A 12,632-nucleotide genomic window follows, 5' to 3' on the forward strand; every position below is an offset into this window, starting at 1 on the left:
CAATTATTTTATCAAAAAAATATATAATTAAAATAAACTTGAAGAAAAATAAATTTTAAAAATAAAACAAGAGCTAAATTCTCCACTCACCAATTATTCATGAGAGAGTTTTATTGTCTCTTACTTTATACAGTAATAATAATCTAGAAATTACATTTTGTAGAACCTAACAAATAAAAAATTAGCGAACTAACAAACTCTCAACCCCACTCCAAGTCTGAATTACCATGAATCGAGTAATTTGAAATTTAGAGTGTCATAATTTGAGTCCGTTTAATAGTAATTTTTCACAAAAAAATTAAAAAAAAATCAATTTTTAACAGTTATTTCACTATTTCATCAGTCATTTTTGACTTTTCACTCACAAATGAGACTCATTTTTCTCTTTAATGATCAAAAAATCAATTCTCATAATCATTACCGAGCATGCGCTGAATAAAAGATCTTATATATTGGTTCAAGCGTTGAATCTTCATTGAATTGAAATGCAAATACCAAATACCCTTTTTTTCGAACCCTTTAACCGTAGTTTTCATGTCTTCCAACTTTTACAAGAGCCCTTTATTTGACTCACTAGGCAAATTTGCAACTGGAGGTCCCAAACCCTTGAAAGAAGTTCAGCATGATCATAAACCTTTAAATAAGAACACTTCGACGATTTTCCTTCAAAAACTCGTTAGTTGACAAAAAGTAAGTGTTACCACAATTTGAACATCATAAAGGGGCAAATTGATCTCTTAATAATTTTTCACTTAAAACAATTAAAATAAGAAAAAAGTTAATAATTAACAAACATTAAAGTATAGAACTTGATACTCCGTACCACTATTTAAGTGACGTCTATGACTGAATCCTAAACAGTGAATCCAAATTCTTTAATACACATGTCAATTAAACACTAATAAGTCAATATAAATGCTTCATATTCCTGCAAGATAACTTGTATATTCGGTGGAGAAAACAAGTAGATTATCTCAACTTCACTGTCGAAACTTGATTAAAACTGGTACCACAATGATCTCCACTTGATTTCCCATATAGTCTCCCTCAGTTCTATGCATCAGTGAAGAAGACAAGCACAAATCATAATCAAAACAAGAACTAATTATATATTTCTTTATCTTGTAGAACTAAATTTTTGGATGGTACAGTGAACTGTGAAGTGCAAAAGAAAAGAGACAGATGCAAAATGACATTCCAGCAAGAAATATTTCCAGTATGCTGCAACCGCAATAATATTTGCGGAAAGCTCAGCATCACCTCCAAGAATTGACATCACTGAGATACGCATTAATCCATATCAAGGAAATCCATCCGCTTTTTCATAGTACCCTTAAGATCAGAAGCCACCTCTTCTGCTTTCTGTGCCTGATGAAAATAGAAAACGACATGGATAAAATACTTTGTGTTTGGATGAATAACCATTAAAGCATCATGAACTCTTACCCTTTTTATCTCATCAACAGAAACGCGAGTCATATGTGGGGGAAGTTCTTCTTTCTCCAGATCCTAACCGATCACGTCCAATTAATAAAATTACCCAAAGAAAGCAGAATACTCACGAAGGTTACTACCAAAACAAGACAAACACATACCAGTTCGCCAATCAACACAACGTTTTCCCCACGGATTATGTATAGACCTAATGGGATGTCACAGTAAAGATCACCAACAATAACGCGCTCGCACGCACCTTCTAGAACAGCATTGGCTATAAATTTGATAATCGAAGTTCAGTCAGACACTGAATAACAAACAATATAGGCGAATCAAACGACTAATATCGACAAACGTTAATATCAATACCAAATTGATCGAAAGACCGGAGAGTCCCCAATAATTTCCGTCCATCTCGCAGCAATACAAGGAGTTTCCCTGAGAAATATCAAGGGTAAGAAAGAAAATGTTGCACCTTCCAATCTGAGCCAATGTAAACTTTAACCAAATTTACTCGCAATAAATACTGAACATTTTACCAATGAACAAGCTAATATATTTTACCATGTCTAACTCCATGCAATAAAATTTTCTTAACGAGAAGACTTCAAGTTATATGTAATAATTTCACACCATAAACTTGATTCCGGTGATGAGGCCGTCACTCTATGAAATCGAACAGAGTTTTGTTTCGAACAGAGTTTTGTTTGGGTTATTCGTATAGTTATGTAAATAGGGCTAGTTGATGGAGCAGAGGGGACGGCCGGGTTATTTTGTGTCATACAGAATTGCCAAACCACCTAAATTTCAATGTGTTGATTTGATTGTTTTTCTTTTTGATTTGATTGTTCAATTTGCAGAACATGGAGTTGAATCTCCTTTCCCTGTTTGACTTTCTTCTAGTAGTTTTCACACAAACAATAAAGGAAAATAAAAAACAAAAATTCTTGCAAATATATCAAATGAAAGACAGCGGCATGAGTATAGATCTCCAAAATGAACCCTAAAAACCCCAAATTGCATTATAACTTAGAGAAAAAGATTCCATCAGGAACCAAAGGAACAGTTTATCAGCAAAATAAAAATATTATCCTAAATTTTGACTTCAAATATCAAGAAATAACCAAAACGAACATTAGATTTATCATTCCAAATTAGATTATAAAGATAAAGCAAAAAAAGAATCAAGAATAACTTACTGTCAAGATAGCTGGCAAGAGAAGTTGAGAGGTAAATATCCTCTGGGCCTGCCCAAGACATTGGTGAGTTCACACAAAGACTTCAACTTTAACGCAATTCCCACAAAGAACGCACAATTTCAATGAATCAAAATTGCATTGGCAGCTCGGATATGCACCCTTTTACCCACTTCACGGCAAAAATAGAAAATTTTGAAAAGACTAGATCCCTTTAATATGCTAGAACCCTAATTCAAGAAAACAACTATTTTGGGAGTTGGGGAATTCGTGTTGACTTTTTGTTGAAGTTCAGAATTCAGATCTGGAAAAAATCTAAACTTTGGCAAGAAAGGTACAGTCGTAGGCACAAAGGATGATGTAAGTTGGGCTCGTTAATTGAATAATGCGTTCCAGCCCTTTAATTTTGAATGATGCTTAATGAAATAATAGGTTGATAAAAAATGTTTGATTAAAAAAAAAATTGATTTGCATACAATATTATTTTAATAAAGAATATCTGATTGAAAATAAGTAGTATAAAAAAAATAATCTAGTAAAATATAAAATAATGGATAACAACTTGTTGTCAAAATTCAAGCTTGTGATATAAAAAAAAATTAAATTAAATGGATAAATACAATGATATCAAGTAGGATATTTTCGATCAATATTGTCAACTATATTTATACATATAACATGATTCTTGTGAATTAGATTGTTTCTAGTACTGATTAAAATCTAAATTTTAATTTAAGTCAAAGTTAACAATTTAATTTAATTATATATTTCATGAATCTCATAACTTTTTAATCACATATTTTATCATTTTTTATTAAAATTTATTAAAAATCTGGTTCTATTTAGAGGGTGTACGGTGCTGGTGCACTTTCGTTAGGAGAAAAATTAGGTTGACCCTTGAGACGTTGAGTTATTACAATGAAGCCACCAAATGATAATGGTGAGCTATGTATGGTTGTTAAAATCGAATTGAACTGGTCAGATAATTCAAGTGGAACATGTTGACCTCAAAAAGTGTGCCAACAGATGCCGGTCCCACCCGTGCTTGCGTGGGTGAATGTCCAACACGCTAAGACACGTGGACGATCTAAAACGAGCGGTTCAAAAGGGCGTGAGAATAGCCCAACGACGCGGGACGGTGACGTTCGGAATCCGACGGGTTGTTCGTAATCCGATTGTACAATAATTACCAACCGGTGCTCGTAGATATATATGTAAAAGTGTATAAACTCGATTTGTGTATTGCAAGTAAATAAGAGAGAGTTGAGTAAAATGTAGTCTTTAGTATTGATTCTTGCATTAGCCTTTGACATTACACAATGGAAGTATTTATAATGATACATATGAAATGGGAGCCCTTGGATGAAGTGGCACGTAGCCTCATCTCTTTAGTTCAAACGTCTTTTCTTAGGTATGGGGCTTGACTTGCTAGCTTACGGTGCATTTATTGCTTGCGCAGGTCCTCCATACTAGCGACAAGACTTGACCTTTATACTTGTGACAAACGTTCCATCAGTCATTCGAATAAGATCTCTGAGCAGGCGATCTCTTGGGAGAAGTGACTGTGGAGGAAGCTCCTTGTGGTTAAGAGGCTCGTGCATCAGTTTTGGGGCTTCGACCATTTGACAAATACTTCCACTTGAGGACCTCAGCTACATTCAACAGGTACCATGCTTCGGGTCGTGGGCCTCGGTAGTTGGACTTCGGCAGACTCGTGTACATCGGATCAAGGAGCCTCGGCGGATGGAACTCGGCTTGAAGCACTTCGGATATATCCCACCTCGGCAATGTGTGCCACCTTGGCAGGAATGCCACGTGGATCAGGATGAGTGGGCCATTGGCCCAAGTGGGTAGAACAGGTGTGACAATACGCAACAATAGTCCCCCATGTCCAAGTATAATCATTAATGTAATGCGTGGACTTTAATGGAGTAAAAGTTGAAAGAATTTTTGAACCCCAAATAATAGTCCCCCAAGTCCAAGTATAGATATTTATATCATGGTTGGAGTTTGAGAAGTATTGCTGTGGGTGAGCAATGAAGTAGGCGAGGTGTTTGAACTCTGAAGATGAGCCGAGGTGGTTGAGTAGCCGAACCTGCGAGGCTTTGATGCTGAATGGCGAAGAGAAAGCCGAGGTGGTTGAGGAACCGAACCTGCGAGGCTTGATTGCTGAATGGCGAAGAGGAAGCCGAGGTGGTTGAGGAACCGAACCTGCGAGGCTTTATCGCTGAATGGCGAAGAGGAAGCCGAGGTGGTTGAGGAACCGAACCTGCGAGGCTTGATTGCTGAATGGCGAAGAGGAAGCCGAGGTGGTTGAACCTGTGAGGCTTGATTGCTGAATGGCGAAGAGGAAGCCGAGGTGGTTAAGGAACCGAACCTGCGAGGCTTTGATTGCTGAATGGCGAAGAGGAAGTCGGGGTGGTTGAGGAACCGAACCTGCGAGGCTTGATTGCTGAATGGTGAAGAGGAAGCCGAGGTGGTTGAGGAACCGAACCTGCGAGGCTTGATTGCTGAATGGAGAAGAAGAAGCCGAGGTGGTTGAGGAACCTTACCTGCGACGCTTTGATTGCTGAATGGCGAAGAGGAAGCGGAAGCCGAGGTCCAATGGTAATGATTATGCCTTGGCTGCTGTGCCAATGATTTGATGTTTTGTGAACCTCGGACTTAAGCACATTAACATAACTTAAGGAGATGAACTGTATGAGCCTCGGACTGTAGCGGTTGTAGCTTCTCCCCTCGGCGTTCAGCAAGGCCAAAGGGAGGCATGTGCTAGCGCCTCGGAGTTCAAGCGAGGTGGCCCAGAGGTGGGTCCTGAGCCTCTCCTCCGAGGTGACGACGCATCCCAGACATGGTGGATGGTGTAGCCATATTGAGGCTTCTCCCATTGGCGTTCAGCAAGGCCAAAAGGAGGCATGTGCTAGCGCCTCGGAGTTCAAGCGAGGTGGCCCAGAGGTGGGTCCCGAGCCTCTCCTCCGAGGTGAAGACGCATTCCAGACATGGTGGATAGTGCAGCCATGTTGAGACTTCTCCCCTTGGTGTTCAGCAAGGCCAAAGGGAGGCATGTGCTAGCGCCTCGGAGTTCAAGCGAGGTGGCTCAGAGGTGGGTCCCGAGCCTCTCCTCCGAGGTGACGACGCATCCCAGACATGGTGGATGGTGCAGTCATATTGAGGCTTCTCCCCTTGGCATTCAGCAAGGCCAAAGGGAGGCATGTGCTAGCGCCTCGGAGTTCAAGCGAGGTGGCCCAGAGGTGGGTCCCGAGCCTCTCCTCTGAGGCGACGACGCAGTACGACACGATTTAATCAATGCATTTTATTGAGCCATAGAAATATTACAAAGGCTGGGGAAAGTCATCCAGCATTGTACAATTCATTGATAATAGATTCTGAGGTGTTCAATGTTCCATGGACGGGGTTGCGCCTTGCTGTCCATGTCTTCAATCCAGTAGGTTCCAGGTCGGATTTCTTCTCTGATTTTGTATGGACCTTCCCAATTCGGGCCTAGGGAACTGGAACCAGGTTCTTTTGAAGATAGGAAGACCCTCCTGGGCACAAAATCGTTGATTCGGAACGACTTCTTCTTAACTTTGGAGTTGAAGTACCTTGTCATCTTTCTTTGAAAGGTGCCTAGCTTCAGTTGGGAGTCATCCCTTCTCTCCTCAATGAAATCAAGGTCGAGCCTTCGGAGCTCGTCGTTGGTCACTTCGCTGAAGTGCAGATGTCGTGGAGATGGAAGTCCGACTTCCAGGGGCTCATCGCCTCAGTCCCAAATGCCATGAGAAAAGGGGTCTCCCCGGTTGGGGTCCTGGTGGCGGTTCGGATTGCCCAAAGTACTTGGGGGCAGCTCATCAACCCAAGCTCCCTTGGAACATCAAGCTTCCTTTTCAGGACGTGCTTGATTGTCTTGTTTACGGTTTCAACTTGGCCATTAGCTTGTGGGTGGTGAGGTGTAGAGAAGTGCTTCTTTATGCCTAGCTCTTCACACAGTTCTCTAACTTTCTTGTTATCGAATTGCCTGCCATTGTCTGAGACGATCGAGTAGGGAATTCCGAACCGACAAATAATATTCTTCCATAGGAACTTGGAGGTATTTGCTTCTGTGATTTTTGTCAGTGGTTCAGCTTTGACCCACTTTGTGAAGTAATCAATGGCCACTATTGCAAAACTTGCACCTCCTCTACTCTTAGGTAGAGGGCCTATGAGGTCCACACCCCACTTTGAGAAAGGCCAGGGGCTGGAGACTGCAGTTAAATCCTGTGATGGTCGTCTTTGTACGGGAGAGAATCGTTGGCATTTATCACATATTCGCACGAATTCGAGGGCATCCCGTTTCAGGGTAGGCCAGTAGTACCCTTGCCTCAGTATTTTTTGTGCCAGAGATAGGCCTCCAAAGTGGTTGTCGCACACTCCCTCGTGGACTTCTCTTAGTATGTAGGTAGCCTCTTCTCCTCTGACGCATCGTAAGAGTGGAGAGGAGAAGCTTCTCTTGTAGAGAATATTATCAATGAAGAGGAAGTGGGCTGATCTCCTTCTCAGCTTATAAGCCTCATTCTTGTTGGTGGGCAACACCTGGTCTTTCAGATATGCTATGATTGGTTGCATCCAGGTGGGAGTTCCATCGACCCACATGACATTAGGGGCCTCGGTGGAAGGCAGGAGGAGGTGCTTGATAGGCACTACAGTGAGTAGCTCTGAGTCTTTGCTACTAGCTAGTTTCCAAAGTGCATCCGCATGAGCATTTTCGATGCGGGGAATCTGGGTTAACTCGAACTTTTCAAAGGATGGGATGAGGTTCATCATCATTTTCAGATAGGAGGCCATCGTTTTGTCTTTGGCTGAGAAGTTACCATTGACTTGGCTAACAACCAGCTAGGAGTCACTACTGACGAGTAGCTTCTTTACTTGCATTTCCTTGGCCAGTCTGAGGCCTGCAAGGAGTGCTTCATACTCTGCAACATTGTTGGTGGCTTTGAATCCGAACCTCACGGCCGAGGTGAGCGTGTGACCCTTGGGGCTGATGAGGACAACCCCGGCACCTGAGCTGACCTCCCTAGTCGAGCCATCGACGAAGAGGCTCCACGTGGGGGGTTTGATGGATTCCATGATTTCATCCACCTCGGGTAGGTTGGTGAATTCAGCAACAAAATCAGCTAAGGCTTGCCCCTTGATGGCTGCCCTAGCTTTGAACATAAGGTCAAATTCACTTAGTTCCACTGCCCATTTCAACAATCTTCCCGAGGCATCGGGCTTTTGGAGTACTTGTCTCAGGGGAAAATTTGTAAGTACATGGATGATATGAGCTTGAAAGTAGGGTCTCAATTTCCTAGAGGCCGTGATTAAGGCCAAAGCAAGCTTCTCCATATCGGGGTATCGGGTTTCCGGCGATAGAAGCGCTTTACTCGTATAGTAGACGGGAAGTTGGGTGGACTCTTCTTCCCGAATTAGAACCGAACTGATGGCGTCATTGGAGACGGCAAGATATAGTTGCAAGATGTCATCGGGCTTCGGCTTGGAGACGAGGGGGGCCTGCCCCAAATGCCTTTTCAATCCTTGGAAGGCCTCTTCACACTCCTCAGTCCATTGGAATTTCTTCCCAACCTTGAGCACTTTGAAAAATGGGAGGCACTTGTCAGTTGCTTTGGAGACGAAGCGACTAAGTGCTGTCACTCGTCCAGTTAAGCTTTGCACCTCATTTGGCTTTTGAGGGGACCTCATCTGGCACAGAGCCTCAATCATCTCGGGATTTGCTTCAATTCCTCGCTGGTTGACCATGTACCCCAAGAATTTGCCGGAAGCCACCCCAAAGGCACATTTCAAGGGGTTGGGCCTCATCCTGTACCTTTTCAGAATTTGGAAGGTGTTGTTGAGGTGCACTACGTGGTTTTCTGCCTCTAAGCTCTTCACCAGCATGTCATCCACGTAGACCTCCATTGTCTTGCCAATGAGGTCGGTAAACATTTTGTTCACGAGTCTTTGGTAGGTTGCTCCGGCGTTTTTCAACCCCAAAGGCATCATTCTGTAGCAATAGAGGCCTCGGTCCGTGATGAAAGAGGTGTGCTCTTCATCGGCTGGGTGCATAGGGATTTGGTTGTAGTCGGAGTATACATCCATGAAGCTCAACAACTCGTGTCCAGCCGTGGAGTCCACCAGTTGGTCAATCCTTGGAAGCGGAAAGCTGTCTTTCGGGCAAGCTCTATTGAGGTTTGTAAAGTCGATGCATACCCTCCATTTGCCATTGTGTTTCTTAACCAAGACCGGGTTGGAGACCCACCTCGGATAGGTGGCCTCCCTGATGAAGCCATTTTGGATGAGCTTCTGAACCTCTTCCTTTAGGGCCTCATAACTCTCAGGGTTGAGGGCTCTCCTTTTTTGTCTATGCGGGACAACATTAGGATCAATTTTCAAGTGGTGGCAGCTGATCTTGGGGTCTATGCCCACCATGTCCTCATGCCTCCAAGCGAAGACGTCAAGGTTCTTGCCTAGAAAGTCCTTAATCTTTTCTCTCAAAATACTGGATAGGCCTCTGCCTACTTTCAACACCTTGGACGGATCTCGGGGGTCGGCTGAGAAGCTCTCAAGTTCCTCTACAGGGGAGGCTTGAGGCTCATGTTCCATTATGCGGGGGTCGATCTCATCAACGATCATCACCTCCTGAATAAGCGGTGCGTCAATCATATCAACATCTTCCTGGTCAGTGGGAGCGTCACCTGGGACATCCGCCATGATCACATCAGCCATGATCACGTGGACGTCCCGGGGCTCTACCTTCTTAATGGAGCTCAGATAGCACCCTCTCGAACATCTCTGGTCACCTCTCACCGTTGCCACCCCATTTTCTGTTGGGAATTTCATGCATAGGTGGTGGATGGAGGTGATTGCTCCCAATTCCTTTAAGGCCGGTCTGCCCAAGACTCCGTGATAAGCCGACCGGTTGTCAACTACGAGGAATTCCATGAAATTCATCGTGGTTTGGGGAGGTTCTCCCATCTCCACCGCCAGTGTTATCTTTCCTCTCGGAGTGATGCTATCTCCGGTAAATCCGTACAATGGAGTGGTGGTGGGCGTCAACTGATGGTCCAATATCATCTTGTCAAAGGCGGACCCGAATAGGATGTTGACGGAGCTGCCGTTGTCGACTAGCATTCGTTTGAGCCCATTTCGGGCTATGACAGCCCTCACCACCAGCGCATCGCAGTGAGGGTAATGAATTCCTTCGATGTCTTCCTGGGTGAAGACAATGGGTGGTACTTGGTTTCTTCGAGAGCTACTATCCACAATGTAACTCGTCAGAGGGGGGTGCTTAGCCTCCCTAGCATAATTTCTTTTGGCGTTCTGTGTTTCACCGCCAACATAAGGGCCTCCAAATATGGTATCTATCTCATGGATAGGGGCCTCATCTTGAGCTTGCCTATTTCTTCGGTGTCTACGCCCTTCCCTGGGCCTCTCTGTGTCTTGTTCTCTTCGCCTTAGAGATACATTCCTTTGACGAGGAGCGGCCGCCTCACGCCCATATCGGTTGTCCTACCTGGGCGGGGGCCTGTTCGCTTGGGGCGAGTTATGTCTTTCTCTGACGAATTCCTGTCGGGAGCGGTGTGCATAGTCTCTACAATCCGCAGTGTCGTGCCCGTAGGACCTGTGGTGCAAACAGTATCCAGGGAGGTTCGGATTGGACCTATTCCTAGGTGCAAAACCTCGGCCTCGACCTCTGCCTCTACCTCTACGGGGTCCCTGCTGGGCCTCCATCTGATGTGGGTCAGCAGTTGGGTTGACATCCTCATATGCCAAGGTTGGAACCGCGTTCAGAGTTGTGGTGGCCAGGGCTTGGCCGGAGTTCTCATTTCCGGCTTGGTTCATCTAGTAGTCCATGAGGTGAGATGTCGGTCCCCTACCTTGCTGTCTCTGAGGAGGCGGGAGGCCTCTGCTTGCCCTGTTCCTATGCTCAATCAATTCTTCATTAATTATCTCCCTTCTCATCATCTCTAGTAGGGCGTCATAGGTGGTGGGGTCCTGATTCTGCACATCCCTCCAGAATAGGGTATTCATGTTCAAGCCTCCTCTCAATGCAGATAGTGCTTCTTTGTCGGTGACTTGTACGCAGTAGGTCATCTCGTCGGTGAAGCGGAATAGGAAGCTTTTCAAGGACTCGCCATGTGCCTGTCTCATGTCTTGGAGACTCTGGATGGGGGCCTCTCCTTCCTTGCTCACTGCGAACCTCTTCAAGAAGGTAGTTTTGAACTCGGGCCAGCTTCGAATGCTCCCAGGTGGTAGCCTACTATACCAGATTTCAACCGCTCCACTGAGGGTTAAATGGAATGCTCTGCACTTTACGGCTGGGGTGGCGCCCCTTAGGCTCATGTGAGTTTTGTAAGCGTTGAGGTGCTTTTCTGGGTCACCTCTCCCATCATACTTTGGTATTTTTGGCATGACATAGTAGCTCGGGACCTGGGCATTTCTTAGTTCTATTGAGAATGGCAGGTTCTCATCATCATCGTCCAAGTCACAGGACCTCTGCTGCTCATCAGAATCATAGTCTTCGGCCTCGTACCTCGGTTGTTGGTGAGAGGGTCCGGGCCGGTTCCTAGCCTCTTCCTCCTCCTTTGCGGCCTACTTCTAGGTGGGACAGCGCGAGGGGCATTTTCATACCTTCTCTCCGGCTGCTGGGGCATCGGAGGTGGAAGCTGTGGCCTCGTCCGAGGCTGCTGAGCTTGCTGTTGACTGGGCCTCGATTCGGCAGGGCTGATTCTGTCAAAAACACTTCCTGCCCTCCTATGTCTTGGGTCTTGCTCATATGGAGGTGGAAAGTTATCTTGGCTCATTTGGACCTTCGTGGGTCGGCTAGATGCATAGTTGGAGGAAATGTCGACTCCCACTTCCCTCTCGAATGGGCTTTCACTCCGGCCATAGTCTGGCGAGGTAGCCCTATGACTCTGGACCTCGTCCTCTTGCTGATAGTGCCTGTGGGGGGCATATGAAGGAATGGGGAAGCCTCCCTGGCCTTGTATTTGGGCCATGAGCTCCCTCATGGCCAAGTTTTAGTTGGCTATATCCCTCATGTTGGCTGCCATGGTAGCCATTTCTCTTGATAGTCGTGCTATCGCACGCATCCCACCTCTCCTTTGGTGGTGGTGGAGCCTCGACCGAGCTGCTGGGACAGCAGGTTGGGGAGGCACATTCATACTTTCTCTTACCCTCCTTAGGGGAGTATCTTCGTTAGAACTCATTTTTCTTTTATCAAACTTAGATTTCTCTAAGTGATAGGGGTTCCTCCTATTCTTTTTCAAGAACAAATCCTTTTTCAAGAGGGGTTGCCCAAATGTTTTTCAGTAAGCTTTTACCACAAGGTTGCTCGTGGTTATGGTATGGTTTCCCACACATGGCGCCAATCTGTTGATCCCAAAAAGTGCGCCAACAGATGTCGGTCCCACCCGCGCTTGCGTGGGCGAATGTCCAACACGCTGAAACACGTGGACGGTCTAAAACGAGCGGTTCAAAGGGGCGTGGGAGTAGCCCAACGACGCGGGACGGTGACGTTCGGAATCCGACGGGTTGTTCGTAATCCGATTGTACAATAATTACCAACCGGTGCTCGTAGATATATATGTAAAAGTGTATAAACTCGATTTGTGTATTGCAAGTAAATGAGAGAGAGTTGAGTAAAATGTAGTCTTTAGTATTGATTCTTGCATTAGCCTTTGACATTACACAATAGAAGTATTTATAGTGATACATATGAAATGGGAACCGTTGGATGAAGTGACACGTGACCTCATCTCTTTAGTTCAAACGTCTTTTCTTAGGTATGGGGCTTGGCTTGCTAGCTTACGGCGCATTTATTGCTTGTGCAGGTCCTCCATACTAGTGACAAGACTTGACTTTTATACTTGTGACAAACGTTCCATCAGTCATTCGAATAAGATCTCTGAGCATGCGATCTCTTGAAAGAAGTGACTGTGGAGGAAGCTCCTTGTGGTTAAGAGGCTCGTGCATCAGCTTCGGGGCTTC

General features: G+C 45.0%; 1 protein-coding gene across 1 annotated transcript; it reads right to left on the reverse strand.

The window, feature by feature from the left end:
- Positions 1-801: 801 nt before the first annotated feature.
- On the reverse strand, positions 802-3,023 carry LOC111366157 (sm-like protein LSM1B). The gene is made up of 5 exons (XM_022986848.1): positions 2,637-3,023; positions 1,807-1,875; positions 1,596-1,711; positions 1,447-1,509; positions 802-1,368 (listed from the first exon to the last, which is right to left on the reverse strand). The coding sequence occupies exons 1-5, from the start codon at positions 2,695-2,697 to the stop codon at positions 1,291-1,293; spliced, it is 387 nt and encodes a 128-aa protein (XP_022842616.1). The 5' UTR covers positions 2,698-3,023; the 3' UTR covers positions 802-1,290.
- Between the last annotated feature and the right edge of the window lie 9,609 nt (positions 3,024-12,632).

The sequence above is a fragment of the Olea europaea genome, chromosome 17 (genome assembly GCF_002742605.1).
Source record: "Olea europaea var. sylvestris chromosome 17, O_europaea_v1, whole genome shotgun sequence".
In the NCBI taxonomy this organism is placed as follows: domain Eukaryota; kingdom Viridiplantae; phylum Streptophyta; class Magnoliopsida; order Lamiales; family Oleaceae; genus Olea; species Olea europaea.